Below are 21,874 nucleotides of genomic sequence, written 5' to 3' on the forward strand. Positions count from 1 at the left end.
GGCCTGGTGGCTCAGCAGACTGATAGCATTGTGATTAACACCAGCTGTCTGCAATTACTGTAAGTTCGAATCTCACCAGGCTCAAGGTCGACTCAGCCTTCCATCCTTTCTAAGGTAGGTAAATTGAGGACCCAGATTGTGGGGGCAATAAGCTGACTTTGTATAAATATACAAAAGGATGAAGGCTATTGCTTAACGCATTGTAAGCCGCCCTGAGTCTCCGGAGAAGGGCGGCATATAAATCAAATAAAAAAAAAAAAACTTAACAAATGTCTCACTTAACAAGGAATTTTGGGGTCAGTTGTGGTCAGAAGTCCAGGACTATCTCGATTTAGTCCTCCTTGCTATGCTGTGTTTCATCTTGACTATGCTGGGAAAGTGCAACCGTCATAAATACAGGCAGACCTCAACTTACAACAGTTCGTTTAGGGACAGTTTGAAGTTACAACAACACTGAAAAAATTGACTCCTGTCTGTTTTTCACATTTATGACCGTTGCAGCGGCCCCATGGTCATGTGATCAAAATCTCCATCTTTACATCGCCACTTATACCAAAGAAGCATCTGAGTTGTGCAAGACGACAAAACGCTGAATATATTCCTGGGTTATTCCTTAGAGTGCCGTTTATTATAACTCAGGTGCAACAACAAGCACAAACATACAGTATTTTCTCTCTCTACCCTTCTCTGCCCTATCAAAAATCAAAATTTACTACTTTGGGCTGAGGGGGCTAATCGAAAGCAGCTGGCAAACATCTTACTTTGGAGAAGACCGAGAGAAGCAGAAACCAGATCTTACTCATCAATTTTGTTCACGGAGAAAAATGCGTTCACTGTTTCCTTCATGTATGTCTCCCTTGTGCATTCATTTCCTCCTAGCACCATCCAGCATCAGTTTTAACCTTCCAGAAGGTTAAATTTACGGAATGGTGTAGTGCTGTGATGGCGAACCTATGGCACACGCGGGGATCTGATTTTCGGGCCTTCTGGATTGACCAGAAGTAGGGAAACAGGCTGTTTCTTGCCTCCGGAGGGCCTGTGAGGGAACGGAAGGCCTGTTTTTCTTTCTCACCTAGCTCCAGATCCTCTCTATGCAACTGGGGAGGATGGAAACAGCCTTCCCCACCCCCTCGGAGGCTCTCCAGAGGCCTGAAACGACCTGTTTCCCAACTTCTGGTTGGACAGAAAGTGACGTTTTTCCCTCTCTAGGAGTCTCTGGAGGCTGGGGACAGCAAAAAACGTCACTTCCTGTCCAACCGGAAGTTGGGAAACAGGCCGTTTCGAGCCTCCAAAGGGGTGGAGAAGGCTGTTTTCGCCCTCCCCAGATGAATAGATTGGATCTGGAGCCAGGGGTGAAATCCAGCAAGTTCTGACAGGTTCTGGAGAACCGGTAGTGGAAATTTTGAGTAGTTCGGAGTACCGGTAGCGGAAATTTTGAGCAGTTCAGAGAACCAGCAAATACCACCTCTGGCTGGCCCCAGAGCGGGTTGGGAATGGAGATTTTGCAATATCCTTCCCCCTGGAGTGGGTGAGAATAGAGATATTGCAGTATCCTTCCCCTGCCATGCCCACCAAGCCATACCACACCACACCCACCAAACCACGCTCACAGAACCGGTAGTAAAAAAAATTTGAATCTCATCACTGGTTTGGACCACAGAGCGAACAAGTACAAAAGAGGAGATACAGTACAGATAGACTTCAGGCCTGCTCACCTGTCACGTGAAATGAGCTGTTTAGCAAAGTCACACCTTTTCTCCACCAAGCCAAGCTAGCAGCTCCAGCAAGGTTAATGTCTAAGCGACCATCTGTGGATCAATTGGACTCATCAGGCTGGGAGCGTGGCCTATGTTAATGGCTCTACTGTCCTTCCGGGACTTCAGAATCTTTATGGCTTTTAAGAATTGATCGGATCGCGATAAAAAGAGGGGGGAGGAAAGAATCACAAATCTGCAAGGACCTGAAGTTCCACTTGACTTGCCTTATTGTGCGCCGTTAAACAGAGATGACCGCATAAGAACTTCAAACTCTGTAGATGAGGCCAGAGAAGACACCTTTTGGACAATGGTGGGCATTTTTTTTCATTTTATAGGTAGTCCTCAACTTACAGCAGTTTGTTTAGTGACTGGTTCAAAGTCACAACAGCACTGAAAAATATGACTTATGGCCGTTCTCCCGAATTACGACCTTTGCAACATCCCCACAATCACATGATGGCAATGGGTTCATCTTTATGACCGTTGCTTTGTCCCAGAGTCACATAATCCCTTTTTGCGACCTTCTGACCAGCGAAGTCAACAGGGAAACCAGATTCACTTAAAAACTGGGTGACTGACTTAACATCTGGTGGCGATTCGCTTAATAAACTGTGCCAAGAAAGTTCACAGTAAAATGAGGGCAAATTCACTTGTTCCACTTAGCAACGGAAATGTTGGGCTCAATTGTGGTCGTAAGTCAAGGACCACCTGTATTTCAATCACAAGCCACCACACGGGACTGATCTTCCTGTTTGTGGGCCATCCAGAACAGTGGTGGGTTCCTCTTGGTTCGGCCGGTTCAGCGAGCCGGTAGCGGTGACAATATGAAGTCACTGAACCGGTTCTGGGCCCCCCCCGCCGCCCTCCCGCCCCGCCCTCCCGTTATTCTTACCTTTTATTTGGCCCCACCCCCAATCTATTCGCTGCCTCCTGAGTCCCAGCTGTTCGGCTAGAAGGAAAAAAACTGTTTAAACTCTTGCTGCAGGGCTTCAAAGGGCCGCCCTACAGCTGATCAGTGTTAAAAGGCAGTGTGGTGGTAGACTGGTGCCTCCAAAAATAAATGGGTAGACCAGTGCCTCCAAAAATAAATGGGTAGACCAGTGCCTCCAAAAACAAATGAGTAGACCGGTGCCTGCAAAAATAAATGGAAAGACCAGTGCCTCCAAAAACAAATGAGTAGACCAATGCCTCCAAAAACAAATGAGTAGACCGGTACAGCTCTACAAGCAGTTAAAAGTCTGGTAGACCAGTACCTCTACTAAATCCTAAAGAATTGCCACATGACCATCAAGCCACGCCCACAAAATAAGCCACACCCACAGAACCGGTAGTAAAAAAATTTAGAACCCACCCCTGATCCAGAAAACAGATGGCCAAAATGAAATACAATGAAGGTAGGCCTTGACTCAAAACCAGGTTTTTTTAATGGCAAAAAAAGAACCCTCTTGGGAGAGTGGATTTGGACTTATGGCCTCGAGTTTCGCTTAACAACTGCCGTAAAAAAATGGTCCAAAAAGTGGGATCTGGTCATGGTGCCTTGACTTACAATGGCTTATGATTCACAATGATTTACAACCAGAATTCTGATCCCATTTGTGCTTTTAAGTCGTGGACTACCTGTTCAAAAATGTGTCCTTTTCTCTCTCTCCCCCCTCTTTCCAGAATTCCGGAAACAACACAACTGGAATTTTGTAGACACGGAATGGCATTCTTATACAGTCAAGTCATTTTGTATGTTTTGTGCTGGCAACTGCAGCCCAGCTACATGTCACTCTAGAAGGCGAGAATTCTCTGGTGTTGTGGTCCGCCAGCAGCCTGTAGAGCTGGCAACGGAGTCGGACAGTGAGGAGATTGGGGAGGACAATGGGCCACTCCTGGAGTCAGAGGAAGGCCCCGACGAGGGCTCTGTGTCGGAGGCAGAGATGGGGCCAGGATTCCGGAGCTTCCAGAGGCGGATAGCAGAGAGGCAGAGGAACAGGAGGAGCCTGTTCCTAGTGTACGCATGCGAAGAGCTGCCAGAAGGCAAGAGCAGCTAAAGCAAAAACACTCTGCTTGCTCCATTCAGTTGCCCAGACTCCACGCCGCAAGGGATTATGGGGTCGTTAAATGAAGATAATGATACACAAGGATCTGGTCAATTAAAGTTGAACACTAAATTGTGGAACCAGATAAGGGTCAATGGAATTCAAGAAGGGTTGAACATGGACCGACTGTGAGAACGTAAGGACTTTAGGACAAATTCCTTGTGTGTTAACCACACCAAATTCCTTGTGTGTTAACCACACATGGCCAAGTGTTGTCTTATGTTGCATTGCATTGCATTGCATTCCATTCCACTTTCTACTCCATTTTCTGTCCTGTTCCGTTGTTCTATTCTGTTCTGTTCTCTACTCTAAACTGATGACATGTTTCACTCCACCCTTCAGCTCTGTCTGCTCTTTATCGCCATACCTCCATACTTTCACACTTAGTAAGGATGAAGGTACATCATATTTTGCACCTCACCTGTCCCCACCCAAAGCACATCAAAGAAGCATCCTTACCCGTTTCATCCGGAGAACTCAGAGAAGCGCTGTCTTGAGACAATGTGGTCCAGCTAGAGTCTTCATCGCTCGGAGCCAGGTTCTGGATCCTGTGTAGCGCGCAATCTGTCTTGGCCCCCGTTTTAGGATGATCCTTTTTAGTCTCTGGACTGGAAGAGATGGTTGCTGCTGGCCCATCTTCGGGACTTGCTGCCTTGTTTTGCTTCTGAGTCAAGGTATCTCCATTCACCATGACCACGGAGGCTTGGCTATTGCATTGTGAAGGCAACTTCTCCTCCGCCATCACTTGGCTCTCCCCATAATTCTGTTCCACCTCCCTGGCTGATGTCTCCAGATCTGCATAGTAGTTTAGGAAGCTCTTCGATCTTCGGTGTTGGGTGGGCAGGATTTCGCTGCTGGAAGAGTCCTGTTGGCTTGGTTCCTTCCCCTCCAACTTCTCAGAAGTTATGTTTAGACCCGTCGTCACTGACGGAGCAGCGAGGTTTTTATTGGGATCCTGCTGTCCTTGCTCAGCTGCTTTCCTAAGTTGGTTTTCTCCGTTTTTCACCAGCTTTATGTTGGAGGAATTGCTGCCCAGCAAAGGCTGGGCTGCAGGATCTGAAAGACCCATGGCCGTCTGAATGTTGGTCAGGGCGTATTTCTTCCTGCATTTGGGAGGGGTGCCATTCTTGACCTCCGTATGCTTGATTTCGGCATTCAGCAGTTCGTTGTGGGAGGAGCGCAGGTGAAGGGTGTTGGGGGGTGTGGCGGGTCCATTCCGATTCACAACGTCTGACGTGCCGTTACTTGCCATAAACCCCGCCAAGGTTTCCACACCGGAATCAACTAGAGGAGAAACACAAAGGCTGGTGAGAAACACAACATCCGCTAACACCCGGTGCCAATCACAACGGTGCGCCAAAGCTTCAAGATGGTACATCTTCTGCACAGTCTCTAGTTGGGACCAAGGTCTTAATACAGTCATTTGGGACAGAGTTCCCCAACCTTTCTGGGTTGGTGGCCCAGAGGAGAGACGAGGGGCAGGCACCTTTACACATGCATGTGCATATGTGAACGGGGTTGCGCACGGGGGGGCGGTTGCTGCTAGAATCCACGCGACACTTGCAGCAACGCTAAAGCCCGTGTGATGCTCGTGGTGATGCTAGCATCAGTGGGAAGTGTGCACACATGCACTTGCATTGGCCTGCCAATCACGCGGCCCAGTGGCTAACAGGCCACGGCCCGGTAATGGGTCGCGGCCCACATGTTGGGGACCCCTGATTTAGGAATTCTCTCTTTTGTAGTGTTTGAGATGATGCTAATCTCCCCACCTGCCCAGTGGTGGGAGAATTCAAGACTCAGGACTGTCCAACTTTAGCAGCTTGAAGATCTGTGGACTTCAACTCCCAGAATTCCCACAGGTTTTAAAGCAGCCAATATTGAACCTCCCACCCTGAATTAAACATTTGATGCAGAAGACACCCTGGATTTACAAATTTGATCAAGAGGAATTCTGGGATGTTAGAGTGTGACTATTTTGAGACAACCCAGGAGCAAATTACAGTAAACAGGTTTGTCTTCCAAATAGTGGTTTATCTACAAGGAATATATACATACACCTACTAGGCAAAGTCAGGCAATCAATCATCAACTACAGCATGGAAGCACACAGAGGGAGGGAGAGATATGCCCTCACAGGGCCTCTCTTGTATTACAGCCTCTTAAAGTGGCAGCAGTCAACTAACCCTGCTGACTCATTGCTACCATTGCATCATCATTACAGCGTTACAGTATTACAACATTACAGCATCTGGTCAGGTATTAAATCATCGTTACCCTGACATGGGAGTTGAAGTCCACAGATCTTAAATTTGCTGATTTACACATTTGATGCAGAAGAAACCACTAAGGATTTATGGGTTTTTCTAAGATACTCCTTCAGGTTTCTAACTTTTGGTGACATAACCCCTACCCCAAACAGGGTCTCTTATCCTTTTTTAACAACCACATCCCATTGTTGATTCTCCTTCAGTTTGCAATCTTCCAAATTCCTTTTCACAAAGATTTTTGCCAAGCCAAGTCACGTTTACTTCATGCCTATCCATTTCGTCTGTGTACATCTAAGTCAGTACTGGGATTCAAATCCCGTTGCTACCGATTTATTTGTGGGCGCTCACGCGATGCTTCTGCGCATAGACATCTGGGCAGGTTGGAGGAGCCTCCCACCGCTGCCGCTACCGGTTCGCCCAGGATCGGGCAAACAGGTAGCGGTGGCGGGAGGCTCTGTCCACCTGCCCGGACATCTCTGCGCATGCGTAGAAGCATAGTAGCAACCCACCACTGATCTAAGTAGGCAGGAGATGAACCTCGTGTGATATGCACTGTTTTCGGCATTTCCCGTTTCTGGGAAATGAAAACAAGAATCTCGTATACCCCGTAGACAAAACGAAGAAGCTGTTTACGACAGGCCTTGATTCTGCCTTAGACCTGAATGTGGAAATCTCAGGGGTGAAGGAGAATAATAAACATCCCACCCTAAACCATAGATCTAGGGCAGGGGTCTGCAACCTGAAACACTCAAAGAGCCATTTGGACCCATTTCCCACAGAAAAGAAAACACCGGGAGCCACAAAAACCCTTCCCGTGCCTGACTATTTCTTGAGCGGCCACCAAACTAGCATATGTAGTTGAATTAAACATTCTGTTTTCTTCTGAAACTTTTTTCTTGGATTTATTCATGGTTGGCCTACCGGGGGTTGAAAAGCTCAATAAATCACGTGCCGGCGGGTTTCGCACATTAGCTGTTATGACGCATATTTTGAGTGACAGGGAGCCGCAGCAGAGGGGTGAAAGACCTACATGTGGCTCCAGAGCCGCAGGTTTCTGACCCCTGTTCTATGGCTATGAGGAACATGGGGAGAGTGCAATTTTTTAAAAAATATGGTTTTGCTACCAGAAATCAGGGTGGATTTGATTTAAATCAAGTCGATTTAAATCAAGTCGATTTAAATCATTATTTAAATCATAATTTTTAAAGAGCAACTATCATCTCAGTCCCGCAGCAGCTCCTCCTCTGACCCGCCGTTGACTCACCGATAGTTCCAATATTGCAGAATATACAGCCTCATATGCTATTAACTAAGCTCCATTTCATGCTGAATAAAATAAATGGTTTTTTTAATGTATCTTAAATAGAAAACTATCTTTACATAGATTTTTACTCCAAAAGCACTTTATTAAAATAAATTTGATAAAAATAAAAAAAAATCCGATTTAAATAAAAAAAATCCGATTTAAATTGTAAAAAAAAATATATTTTTTATTTTTTATTTTTTAAAAAATAATTGATTTTTATCCACCCCGCCAAAAATCAAATTCTGTTCCTCTGGAACAGGTGTATAACAACCCAGTGTGTATGTAAAAGGGGCTGAGCTTGCTTTGCAATGGGGCAACCCCGATTTATCGTTTGTCGTTTCCTTCTCCTGCAAACCTTCTGGATTAAACTCATCTTGCCCAGCCACCCTTTTCAGAAAACCAGGCGCCGGCCAGGCGCCATTGAAAACACAAGTAAGACACAACCTTAGGAGCTTGCCCTGAAGCGGTTTATCCTCAGTGATCATCAGCAAATCCAGGTAGTCCTTGATTTACAACTGCGGTGGAGCCCAAAATTTTTATTGCTAAGCGAAACATTTAAGTGGACTTTGCTTCATTTTATGACCTTTCTTGCCACGGTTGTTAAGTGAATCACTGAAGTTGTTCAGTTAATAACCCAGTTGTTAAGTGAATCTGGCTTCCCCATTGACTGTGCTGGTCAGGTGGTCTCAAAAGGGGACACTGCAATGGTCATAAGTATGAACCACTTGCCAAGTGTCTGAATTTTGATCACGTGACCTTGAGGATGCTACAACGGTCGTAAGTGTGAAAAACGGTCATAAACCACTTTTTAAAACTTTGAACAGTCACTAAATGAACTGCGGTAAGCGAGGAGTGCCTATACAGCGGTCTACGCTTCGCTGATAATAAGCATTAGTTCCAACCACGACCATAATTCCCTTTCAAAACTGGGGAGTCACATAACAATTTAACCGTCATCACACAACCTAACAGACAAGCCAGCATCTTAAAAGGAATCGCTGTTGTCCCAATAAATACAATAAACACAAAACTCAATTTCATTGAGGGCTGCATCAGGGTTGTGTTTGACCTCGGGGGGGGCGGGGACAGGGGTGAAATGCTCCTGGTTCGGACCGGATCGCCCGATCCGGTAATGATGGAGGCGGGTGGTTCGGAGAACTGGTAGCAAAAATCCCTGCCCGCCCCCCCATGCCCAGCTGAGCCACGCAATCATCAGAGGCTTTTTTTTTAATTTTTAAAAGCATTTTTTCTACAACCTCTTCGGCCGAAAAAATGCTTTTAAAAGTAAAAAAAAAAGCCTCTGACGATTGCGCAGTTCAGCTGGGATCATCAGAGGCTTTTGAAAGCATTTTTTCTACAACCTCTTTGGCCGAAGAGGTTGTAGAAAAAATGCTTTTAAAACTTTTTTTTAAAAAAAGCTAGCCACGCCCACCCAGTTACATTACCCCACCAACGCCACAGAACCGGTAGTAACAAACCGGTAGAGAGAGAGACAGAGAGAGGCGGAGCCTGGGCCATCCGTCAGTCCTCAGATGGAGAGTCAACAGCCCCCAGGTCTGGAGGTGGCTGATGAGGAAGAGGAGGAACAGCTGGGTCCAGTGCGTGACGCATGGATGCACGGAAGGCAGAGGAGAGGAGAGCAGTGGAACTCTATGGGCTGGTCCTTAGGATGGAAGAGCCACCGCTGCTAGTGAAGCCCCACCCTAGCTCTGGGGATAAAAGGCAGGGGGCGGAGATGAATAAGTGTGGCAGACAACTATTCATCTTCCAGCCAGACAGACTTGTTAGCCTGCAAGATAAAACTTTTTGCCGAGGCTGCCGGCATTCCTAATAAAGGAATCTTTTAAGTTCACGTCAGAGGATTTGCCGTGTTTGGGGAGCTGAGTCAGAACAGTTAGTCACACGATTGTTAAGGGAATCGGGCTTCCCCCGTTGACTTCGCTTGTCAGAAAGTCCCAAAAGGGAAATCACATGAGCCTGGGATACTGCAACCGCCGTAAATATTAGTCAGTTGCCAAGTGGCAACATTTTGATCATGTGAACACGGGGATACTCCACCGGCCGTAAGTGTGGAAAACGGCCATAAGTGGCATTTTTTTCAGCACCGTGACAACTTCAAACGGTCGCTAAACGAATGGTTGTAAGTCAAAGCTACCTGTAAAAGCAGCTAAAATATTGTTTAAACATTGACAATAATTGTAATGATTCGAATAGTTGTAAGAACACATTCATCTAAACAAAAGAAAAGAAAACTGAAATGATATTATGTTAGGATTTAAAGATTTAAGTAGCGGGTTTTTGGATAATGGTATTGTTAAATAGATATAGTTTAGGGAAATAATTGAGTAAAATATACTGCTCAAGAAAATAAAGGGAACACAAGCAGAAGACATCCGAGATCTGAATGAATGAAATAGCCTTATTAAATACTTTGTTCTTTACATACAGTAGTTTATACACTGCTCAAACAACTAAAGGGAACACAAAACTACTGTATGTAACGAAGAAAGTATTTAATAAGGTTATTTCATTCATTCAGATCTCGGATGTCTTCCGCTTGTCTTCCCTTTATTTTTTTGAGCAGTGTATTAAGTTGTGTTATTTGAAAATATAAAACAAATATGTTGGGATAAATAGTAAAAATGAAGGTGTTATGTTGGGGGTAATAGTTAAAATATTGTTTAAACATTGATAACAATTGTAACGATTTTAATATTTTTAAGAATACGTTTAACTAATTTTTTTTTTCTTCTTCTTTATATTTTATAAGATGGTAATCCTGTGGAGATGTGAAAAAATTTCTTTTAAAAAGGTGTTAGTAATTGTACAAATCTATGACCGGATCAAAGCTTCGTTCTGAAAAGATGTATTTTATGTTTATGTTTTTAAAAATAATTTAAAAAAACTTCTTTCAAAAAAAAAAGAACAAAAACACCTACCTGTAAAAGAAAATGGAAAAAAAACAGGCAGAACCAAAACGAAGAAAGTTTTCTGCTCTTACTTTAACGCTTGGCCCGCAACCCTAGTAAACTTCAACTAACTAACTCTTACTAAAGTTGGATTAAATTATAACCCGCATAAAACCTGGCTGTAACGAGTAGAAAATTTATTAGCTCTTTTAAAAAAAACACCTCTGAGAGAATGCCAAATTCTAATCATGAAAGGTTCTCACTAGGTAAGAATATTTACACCGTTCTCCTTTTTTGGAAGGATGTAAATCTGGATTCTCTAAATCTGTAACCCTGGGATTATTTTCTCTCCCCCCGCCCCACCCCTCCTTCTTTTAAGGCTATAAAATGACTAAGGGAATTATCACAAAAGGGCAGGAGAAAAGTTGCAGAGTGTGAGAAGACGGATATTTTATAGCCGCTGCATGTCGGCACCCTTTTATTTACTGCAAATGAGTTAAGCCTCTAAAACTTTGCCTTTTTTACAGACGGGGAGTGGGGGAACCAACGGAGCTGGGACTTTAATTTTGGGTTTGCAACGCAAGGGCAAGATTTTTGTCTGAAAGTAGTCGGTATTTACGGCGCGAGCCCACCCCTGGAGGCAGAGATTACACATCTTTTATTCAAATCTCTCATCCGCATTCTGAAAAGGTAAGACTTTATTTAGCTTTCTTATTTCCATCTAGTTCTTCAACGCCACAAATCAAAATCGCGGTGAAATTGCCGACTGCACGGAGTTGGAATTCGATCTCTATAATACAAAAATTAAACATCTAATGTTGTGGTAGCCCAGGGGTGTCAAACTCAAGGCTTAAATCAGGCCCACGGGGGGGGGTGGAGGGGGGGCTGGAAACAGTGAAGGACTGGCCCGCGGTGCCTCTGGCAGCCAAAACAGGGCATGGAGCAGGGATGAAATGCTCCCGGTTCGGACCGGATCGCCTGATCCGGTAGCGATGGAGGCGGGTGGTTCGGAGAACCGGTAGCAAAAATCCCTGCCCCCCTCCCCATTGCCCAGCTGAGCTGCGCAATCATCAGAGGCTTTTTTTTAATTTTTAAAAGCATTTTTTCTACAACCTCTTCGGCCGAAGAGGTTATAGAAAAATGGTTTTGAAAGTTAAAAAAAAAAAAAAGTTGGCCACACCCACTCAGTCATATTACACACACCCCACAAAGCCACACCCACAGAACCGGCAGTAACAAAATTTACATTTCACCACTGGCATGGAGGGGTAGCACGCAGCCCCCCTGCACCCCGTTTTCGGCCTGCATGGCCTTCGGTGGCACTTTGCCAGGCAAAATGGGGCACGGGGAGGGGGCGTGCACACCCCGTTTTGGCCAGCAGGGTGCTGCAGGAGGCATCCGTCCCGCCTCCCCCCCCCTCCAGGCCAGTCCGTGGAAGAGAACTACAATGCTGATCCGGCCCTTGAAGAAATCCAGTTTGACACCGCTGTTGTAGCCATTCTCTGTTTACAGAATTTATGTTGCATTCGTCAGTTAAGGTGGACAATAAACCCTATAGTCCAGATCAACTATATTCACCCATCTTAGCCTTGGTTAATTTTAATTACTGTTAGGGTTTTTTTTTTTGTTTTTTTTTTTGTATTAGATTTTTATACCGCCCCCTCTCCCGAAGGACTCGGGGCGGTGAACAGCCAAAATTAAAAACATACAATATAAACAATTAAAATACGTTTAAAACAGAATTAAATCTAAAATGGCTCCCCAATTTAAAACGCCTTACCCATACCCCTATAAATAAGACGAATTTAAAATTTAAAAATTTAAAATTTCCACATTTAAAAAGGGGGAAGATTTAGGCCAGGTTAAGGCAATCACGGGTCTATCAACTCTAATATTTCTAAAGTTCTAACAATTTGTAGGGCAATGTCTCTCAAACTTGGCCACTTCAAGTTGTTTGGACTTCAAGTCCCAGAATTCCCCAGCCAGCGATGGTTGGCTGGGGAATTCTGGGACTTGAAGTTTACACAACTTAAAGTAGCCAAGTTTAAGAAATACTAACTAACTTGGAAGTAAATGCTTAAAAATTGCACCTGAAGCAGAGGTGGTATTTAGCCGATTTGGACCGGTTCAAGCGAATCGGTATCTCCGGCGATCAGTTGGCCCTGCCCACCTGCCCTGGCTCTATCCTGTCCTTTATTTCCTGCTTTGTAGCTCATCTCAATCATGTGGCATAGCTGATTCCCCCCCACACCGCCTCTCTAGGAGTCTCTGGAGGCTGGGGACAGCAAAAAAGTCACTTCCTGTCTAACCGGGAGTTGGGAAATGGGCCGTTTCAGGCCACCAGAGGACCTCCGAGGGGATGGGGAAGGCTGTTTTCGCCCTCCCCAGATGCATAGAGAGGATCTGGAGCCAGGTGAGAAAGAAAAATGGGCCTTCCCCACCCCCCACCCCCAGGCCTTCCGGAGGCAGGAAACAGCTTGTTTTCCTACTTCTGGTGGGCCCAAAAATCAGCTGGCCAGTGCACGCATGCGTGCCAGAGCTGAGCTGGTGTGCCCACTGATATGGCTACGCATGCCACCTATGGCACGCGTGCCATAGGTTCGCCATCACGGACGTAGGGCTTATATTACAAGCATCTTGAAAAATCATGCTAGGGCTTATTTTCCGGTTGGGTCTTATTTTTGGGGAAACAGGGTAGGTACAATGGTTGCAGTGTCCCGGGGTCAACGGATCCCATTTTGTGACCTTCTGAGAAGCAAAGTCAACACCGAAGCCTGATTCACTTAACAACCGTGTTATTATCTTAACAACTTCCGTGATTTGCTTTACCTCAAGTCGTCAAATTCACTTCAGCAACTGTCTCACTTACCTTAACAGAAATCTTGGGCTCAACTGAGGTCGTATCGTGGTTTGTTGGGCTTTGCTAACTCGGTTAACCGGGAAAGTTTTTGCATACGTACATGAATTGCTTTGACGATAGTGGGCTCCCGGGTACCGCCTGCCCATAATGCTCGTCAGCACATTATCCGGCAGCGTCAGCTGTTTTCAAAGCACTTGATAGAAGAGCTTTCCTGGAGGAAGAGAAGGAAGAAGGAGAAGAATGCAAAGATTTAACACAATGCCTATATTGTTTTCATTAAAATGCTAATGTCCTTTTCCCTGGCTGTTGGATAACGGCTTTATAAATTATTCACCCTCCTGCCAGCGGCAGAGATGAACCGTTGGACTATCAGCCCTGAGCAAATTTACTACTTCGACTTCTTCTCGGCTGATAACTATAAATCACTTCCCAGCCAACATGGCATCCGATGTACAGGCTCACCTGGATTTTGGCAACCTCGAGACAGGGCGCAACTCTCCAGGGAGGGACTTCCGTCTCTTGGATGGGGAAAGGGTGGCAGAGGTAGCCTGGCACAGCTCAAGCTATGCACCATGGAAACGGGCTTGTTAGTGTCACGTGCGAAGAACCAGATCCACACATGAAGGTTCAAATTTGGTGATTTATCACGCAAGTCTTTGCGGAGGAATCTTCCCACACTAACAATTGGCAGGTGGGTAAAACTAGGGATCCTTGGGGCACTCAGTTATTTTCTTGCAGACGTTTCAGTGCCCCACTAGGTAACATATCCGTTCCATTACTACCCCGTTTCCCCGAAAATAAGCCCTATCCCGAAAATAAGCCAAAGCGTGTTTTACGTGTGTGTCTGATATAACCCCTACCCCCAAAATAAGCCCTACATAAGAGCTTGCGGAGCCAGCCAGCCACCCATTCCATCTGGTTCCTTGCGGTGCCACAGTCAGAAGATGAGGTGAGGGGATGGAGCTGCCCCACACACCCTGCACCAGCTTATTTTAGGGCCTCCGCAGCCAGGCCATCCATGCCCCGACACCTGCCTCGCACCAGCAGCCATGTTCAGCAGGACCTCACATAGCCACCGGCCCACTTCTGCTTGCTCGTGGACACAGGAAGCTGAGTGGTGTGTTGGTGCTGCGGCAACAAGGCGAGGCAGGTGTCAGGGCATGGATGGCCTGGCTGCAGGGGCCCTGAGGTAAGCCAGTGTGGGGTGCATGGGGCAGCTCCAACCCCCCTTGCCTCGTGGTTGCAGTACCAGCATGCTGCTCGGTCTCCTTCTCCGTTGTGGCTGTGAGCAAATAGAAGTTTGCCTGGTGGTGCAGTGGACTAAACTACTGTTAAAGTAGTATTTAGCTGCCAGCTGCCTGCAATTACTGCGAGTTCAATTCTCACCAGGCTCAAGGTTGACTCAGCCTTCCATCCTTCCGAGGTAGGTAAAATGAGGACCCGGATTGTGGGGGCAATAAGCTGACTTTGTATAAAACAGAACACCGCTTGGGGGGGGGCCAAAACCCCACTAAGCAGGTATATACAAAAAGTATGAAGGCTATTGCTTAAAAGCATTGTAAGCCGCCCTGAGTCTCCGGAGAAGGGCGGTATATAAATCAAACTAATAAATAATAATAAATAAATAAGTGAGCCTCCCGTACATAGAAAAAATATAAGACACCCCCCCCCCCAAAAATAAGCCCTAGTGCTTATTTTGGGTGCCAAAGGAAAACAAGACCCTGTCTTATTTTTGGGGAAACACAGTAGTACAGATAGGCCTCAACGTACGACCACAATTGAGCCCAGAATTTATATCGCTAAGTGAGAAATTTAAGTGAACTGTGCTCCATTTTATGACTTTTCTGGAAAAACAAAAGTCCAGGTGCCTTTCGAAAAAGCACCTTGGGACAGACAGAACTCTTTCAACACTATGATACCCATTTTCAAATAAAAATAGCGGCAAGGCATTCGAGATATTTTAGGATTGTGATAAAAATTTTTCAATCCGCACAATCACGTGGTGATTTGTGATTTATTAGGATTGGGGGATTCTCTTTCTTTCTTTCTTTCTTTCTTTCTTTCTTTCTTTCTTTCTTTCTTTCTTTCTTTCTTTCTTTCTCTTTCTTTTCCTTCCTTCCTTCCCTCCTTCCTTCCTTCCTTCCTTCCTTCTTTCTTTCTTATTGGTTTTCTATGCTGCCCATCTCACTGATTCAGCGACTACAAAGCAGGTGTGCATACCAAGAAGTCACCTTCAGAACAGTTTGAAAAATAAGAAGTTACCTATTTTTAAGAAGTTGGACTGCATGAAAACGGAAATAATTGGAATATTCATGTTCATATTTTTGGAATTTATATAAAGAAATATATGGGGACAGTTTTTTGGTTTATGATTAATATACAATTAACAATTAATATACAAAGAAAAAAGATAGTGATTTATACCAAAATGTTGGATTGTATTATCTAAGGAAATGTATGTTATAAAATAATTAGGTTTATTATTCCTATAAGAAATGAATGATTGTAACAACACATAATTAATTAATTTGATGATGGATACAAAAATAGATGACAATGGGAAATATTAGTAATTATAATAAAGGAATATAAGGAAATACTAGGAATCATACTAGGTGAGATTTTATATTTGAGGGGTACAACATAGACTGGAAGAGAAAAATTGAATTTTGTTAAGATTAGAGGTGCGAATGAAGGGTAATATTGGTTTTAAAAAAAATAAATAAGAGAATAAATATCATGGCAAAAAGGAAGTACAGAAATTGTAAATTTAGTTGAAATGACTAAAAACTGTTTAAATTTGTGAATTGGCCAAATACGCTTTTCAGAAAAAATATATTGTATGTTTGTATGTGTGTTTGTGTAAAAAATAAAAACTTTTAAAAAAAAGAATTAATGGTTCTTTAGCTACACTTAAAAAAAAAATACACTGCCCACTCTTCAAATAAAATAATAAAATAAAATATCAAACAAAGCAAAACAAAAAAAATTAAATAATATAATAATGGAATGAAATACAATAAAATCAAAAAATAAAATAAAAAAACAAGACACAGCCTAAACTATTCCTGCAAGAAAAGCCCATATGGAAATTTTCTTTTCAAGAAATATTTGGCCTGTTATCCAAAAACGGCGGTTTTTGTTTTCCCTTTTAGGTTACAGGTTTCTGCTATTTTTCTTTTCTTGGAAATATCTTCTCCCAGCGGGGCTGTTTTGCATAGTTAATAAGAGCAGAAGGCGGAGTAAACAGCAGCCACAATCTCTGCCTGGGACTTGTTTTCACACTGTCGGTGTTGATCATTTCTCCACCATCCACACCTCTCCCCAAAGGTGTGGACAAGTTTCCACAGCACTTGGTATAATTGGTAACATCCTTATAAACACCTCTCTTTGAAAAGAGAGTGCTGAGTGCTCCAAGCCCTGCCCGAAAAAGGAATATGAAAATTATATATATATATATACATATAAAAAGGTAAAGGTTCCCCTCGCACATACGTGCTAGTCGTTCCCGACTCTAGGGGGCGGTGCTCCTCTCCGTTTCAAAGCTGAAGAGCCAGCGCTGTCCGAAGACATCTCCGTGGTCATGTAGCCGGCATGACTCAACGCCAAAGGCGCACGGAACGCTGTTCCCTTCCCACCAAAGGTGGTCCCTATTTTTCTACTTGCATTTTTTACCTGCTTTCGAACTGCTAGGTTGGCAGAAGCTGGGACAAGTCACGGGAGCTCACCCCGTTACGCGGATTCGAACCGCTGAACTGCCGACCTTTCAATCAACAAGCTCAGTGTCTTAGCCACTGAGCCACCGCGTCCCTTTTATATACATATACATATATATTCTTAGATAGATAGATGGATGATAGATAGATAGATAGATAGATATAGATAGATAGATTAGATAGATATGGATAGATATGGATGGATGGATGGAGAGAGAGAGAGAGATATGGATGGATATGGATATGGATGGATGGATGATGGATGGAGAGAGAGAGATAGGAATGGATAGATGATAGATAAGATAGATATGGATGGATGGATGGATGGATGGATGGATAGATATGGATGGATGGATAGATAGATCATAAAGATAGAAGAGATGATATAGATATAGATGATATGGATACGTAGGTATGTAGGTAGCGGTAAATAGATCATAGAGAGATATTAGATTGATAGACCATATAGATAGAAGAGATTATATATAGATGATATGGATAGAGATAGATAGAGGGATGGGGGAAATGAATGGATGGATAGATGGAGGAAAGGAAAGGAGGGAGAGGGAAAATGGAAGGGAGGGAGAGAGGGAGGAAGGAAGGAGGGAGGGAGGGAGGGAGGGAGGGAGGAAGGAAGGAAGGAAGGAAGGAAGGAAGGAAGGAAGGAAGGAAGGAAGGAAGGAAGCCACAGCTGTACAACATTTGAGTAACTTTTTCCATAGACAGACCTGAAAATGTTGGCTTTCCAGACACAACCCTATGACACTCATTTCTTGACTGCAGACAAGAACGGACCCGACGTAGTAGAAGTTCTACCTAACGAGTTGCACCAAGCCCATCTACAAGTTTCTTATTCCAAAGCTCTAATTCCAGGCTTTTTCCTCCTACACTTCCGAATCAACAGATATTTAGCTACTCTTCTAGCATTTCGAAGGCCTTAGATCAGGGGTGTCAAACTCGATTTCATTGAGCGCCACATCAGAGTTGTGTTTGACCTCAGGGACTGGGATGGGCATGGCCAGGGGGGGCATGGCCAGCTTGACGTCACTCGTGTTGGGGCACCTGTGGTGGCCCGAGTGCTCTGCCAGCGAAAACGGGCTCCTGAGTGCCATTTTCAGCCGTGATGCCCACCTACAGCCCTCTGCCGGTGAAAACGGAGCTTGGGTGGGCCACGCATGCCCCCCCAGGCCCCGTTTTCAGCTGTGACGGCCTTCTGCAGCCCTCTGCCACCGAAAACGGAGCTCCACTTTTGCTGGCAGAAGACTGCAGGAGGTCATCGCGGCCGCAAACAGAGCCTGGGAGGGCTGTTTGCGGCCCTCCCGAGCTCTGTTTTCGCTGGCAGAGGCACCGCGGGCTGCTCCTTTGTTTTTTCCAGAGTTGCCCAACTTTCTAAGTAGATAACAATAAGGATACTCCGCTATACCTTTACAAAAAAAAAAGGTAAAGCATAAATTGTTAATCACTAGGAGCATTAAAACGATACAAATCAATCCTGATACCAAACAATTAGATTGAAGTCTACTCAGTAAGACTTATTATTCTGCTACTGTTAAAATCCCAAAAGGGAAATGCCTTTTGAAGGAAGGAAGGAACGTTGCTAAGAAAATGCAAGGTTGCATCAGCTTCCTTCAACAGGATGGTTATAAAACAATGGAAGTCTCGGCTTGCTAAACCACGTGTGCGCGAGCAAACCATGAATCACCAAACCAAGACTGTTCTGCCTCGCCAGTGATCTTTTATTCTGCTACAAACGGGTCTCAGTCAAAGTCGAGTACGATGTGTACAAAGTCGGCGCTGAGAGCTTCTGCTTCTCAGAGCCTTTTGAACGTGCCGCGCCACCCCGCGCCCCACCCTCGGCAGCGCATCTCAGCTGATTGGGAGATCGGCAAATTCCAGGACTTCTCCTCGCCGTGCTACCGCGTCATCCGCCGATGCCAGGAACCGCGGCTACTAGGACACCGATCCATTGTCGTTCCCTGCTCACCCTCCCCTTGCCCCGCAAATCATTACTATCTCCACTACCACTGTGCAGCCTAAACATCCGGTGCACCACCACTTCTGTGCAGCCTAAACACCCGGTGCCCAGCCCCCCTCTCAGTAGTCATCGGTCCTTGAGGTGGTTTGTGCTGGCGTCCCGCGTTTCGTCCCCCCTCAGGGATCATGTGTCGAGCCATGGCTGGGCTCGACAGGAAGGACTTTTAAAGGAGACCATGGACATGTTTGAGGATGTGTTAAACTACGTTAAGAGACGTGTTCGTGGGTGGTGTGTTTACATGTTTGACTGGCTGGCCAGCCAACTTCTCTGTTTTTCATTTTTCTTATATTCAGGAAGGACTCGATAGGTGGATAACAACGTCAAATCCATTCTAAACATCTGGATGACTGTGTTTATGGTTTATACCATGGTTTATACCATGTTTATGGTTGGTATGTGTGACCAACCATAACGATAATCTCAGCTGCTAAGAGCTTCATTTGGGATCAAAGCCACATTTTGTAGGAGAAATTGATGTTATGGAAGAAATATGATGAACGGTTTTAGGAACTGGGTGTGTCTAGTCCAGTTATGGTGAACTTTTCTGGCACTGAGTGCCCAAACCAGAACACATGTGCATGTATGTTGATGTGCGCGCACGCGCGCACTGGAGTGCCGGAAACCCAATACAAATAAAAGACACACGAGCAAACAGAAGACAAATATATATTTTACCCTGCTTGAGCAGGCCAAGGGAGTCCGGTTTTTAAAAGCCGCATTAAATTTTGACTATGTGAAATAATGCTAGCCAGCCTGTTACGCTAATGGAAAGCCAATTCATCTGCAGAGGGAAGACGTATCATCAATCCATTGCAATTACATCACCGACTCTTCTTAAGTAGCACAAAATATCAACCATTCAGACAGATAGAAAGCCAGTGATGGGATTCAGCCGGTTCTGTCCGGTTCGGGAAAACCGGTAGCAGCGACTGCGGTAGGCCTCACCCACCCACCCATATGTAATGATGTCATATTTTGGAGACCGTGTACATGCGCGGAAGGTGCGCACGTGAGCAAAGAGCCTGCACGGAAAGTGGTGCGTACGCTCACATTTGCAAACCAGTAGGAAAGTAAGTGAATCCCACCTCGGTGGAAGGCCGATAGCACTTGAAAATTGACAACTGAAATCATTTCCTGGCTGGCATCATCCACGTTTCCAGAACTCAAACTGAAATCATGTCCAAGCGCTATTGAAGTAAACGAATCAACGGTTGAAGTCAAACATTATTGCGGCGAACGGCGATGATACAGTTTTGAAATGATCAGTCCCTTCTTAGCACTGATGTTACTCAGTTGGGGTAAGGAAACACCTGCAAGGAAGCAACCAAGTTGAGAGATACTGTATGTAAAGAGGGAGCAAACCACACCCTCACTAGCACTGATGATGTTACCTAGGTGGATAATGAACAGTCTTCCACAAAGCAACTAAGTTGTTGAATATAAACAGAGAGTGAGCCAACACCTACTAACTAGAATGATGTCGTTAAATGTAAATGTTCCCCTCGCACATATGTGCTAGTCGTTCCCGACTCTAGGGGGCGGTGCTCATCTCCGTTTCAAAGCTGAAGAGCCAGCGCTGTCTAAAGACGTCTCCGTGGTCATGTGGCCAGCATGACTCAACGCCAAAGGCGCACGGAACGCTGTTCCTTTCCCACCAAAGGTGGTCCCTATTTTTCTACTTTTTTTTAACGTGCTTTCGAACTGCTAGGTTGGCAGAAGCTGGGACAAGGAACGGGAGCTCATCCCGTTGCGCGGCACTAGGGATTCAAACTGTTGGAATTTATACAAAGAAGTATATGGGGAAAGTTATTGGGTTTATGATTACGATCTAAAGAGAAAAGATAGTTATATAACTAATTGACTTATTAAGATGTTGGATTGTATTATTTAAGAAAATGTATGCAATAAAACAATTGGGTTTATTATTCTTATAAGAAACGAATGATTGTAACACCACATAATTAATTAATTTGTACTAAGGTGATGGATATTGAAATAGATAACAATGGAAAACATCAGTAATTATAATAAAGGAATATAAGGAAATACTAGGAATCATATTAGGTGAGATTTTAAATTTGAAGGGTACAATATAGAATGGAAGGGAAAAATTGAAACTTGGCTAAGATTAGAGGTTAGGATGAAGGGTAATATTGGTTCTAAAAAAAAAATAGAGAGAATAAATATTATGGCAAAAAGGAAGCATAGAAATTGTAATTTAGTTGAAATGACTAAAAACTGTTTAAATTTGGGAACCGGCCAAATACTCCGTTCAGAAAAAAAAAAATTGTATGTTTGTATGTGTGTTTGTGTAAAAAATAAAAAAAAACCTTTAAAAAGAAAAAGCAAAAACAAAAAGTTTAGGCTCAACCATGGTCATAAGTCGAGAACTACCGCTATTATTCTCTTTCTACTGAAGACTCGCTAAACGCCTAATACATTCGCTGCTGGTCTTTTGCGCCAATACTAAACCTCGCTCCGTCTGCAATACACAACAAAATTGTCTATTTTGCGCCGAGCCGAGTTTAGGAATGACAACTATGTGGAGAATTTGGCCTGCAGGAGCCAGAGAACACAGGGTCACCAGCAGCCGTAAGGTCCACTTAGAAGAAAGAAAACAAAACGTTAACCTTTTCCCCTTTAGCAAAGATTTAAAGCCTTAATGAGTTTTAGGACGGGAAAGAGTAGAAGATATCAAAACCTTCCTTCGTGATGGGCTGTAGACATTCCCGGTTTTTATAATCTTCAGACAAGCGCTATTTATTGTCCAAGATGCCCGGTGGCTAAAAGCTGAGGTGAGGATTACAGGCCTCGTCCTGCAGAATTGTTCTGCCCCAGCTACGGACCTCAAAGAACGCAGCACACGCAAAGTCCGTACAAACCTTAAGTTTACTAATTTAGGACTACTAATGAGCTTTGTTCGTAGTTGTTCGAACACAA

The 21,874-nt window shown here is 44.4% G+C and overlaps 1 protein-coding gene across 14 annotated transcripts in view; it reads right to left on the reverse strand.

The window, feature by feature from the left end:
* APBB2 (amyloid beta precursor protein binding family B member 2) overlaps window positions 1-21,874 on the reverse strand; it is a 123,172-nt gene that overhangs the window by 61,491 nt on the left and 39,807 nt on the right. For 9 of the 14 annotated variants that reach the window (XM_087875453.1, XM_087875458.1, XM_087875456.1 and 6 more), the window contains exons 2-3: window positions 13,284-13,394; window positions 4,301-5,125 (exon numbers count right to left, since the gene is read on the reverse strand). In XM_087875453.1, coding sequence (XP_087731579.1) covers window positions 4,301-5,125; window positions 13,284-13,329 — 871 coding nt within the window. In that variant the 5' untranslated portion in view covers window positions 13,330-13,394. Of the gene's footprint in view, window positions 1-4,300; window positions 5,126-13,192; window positions 13,395-21,874 lie in introns of all 14 variants that reach the window. The other 5 variants (XM_087875463.1, XM_087875461.1, XM_087875464.1 and 2 more) reach the window with 1 other exon arrangement.

The sequence above is a fragment of the Pantherophis guttatus genome, chromosome 8, assembly GCF_059756535.1.
Source record: "Pantherophis guttatus breed Tessera chromosome 8, ASM5975653v1, whole genome shotgun sequence".
NCBI classification, from domain to species: domain Eukaryota; kingdom Metazoa; phylum Chordata; class Lepidosauria; order Squamata; family Colubridae; genus Pantherophis; species Pantherophis guttatus.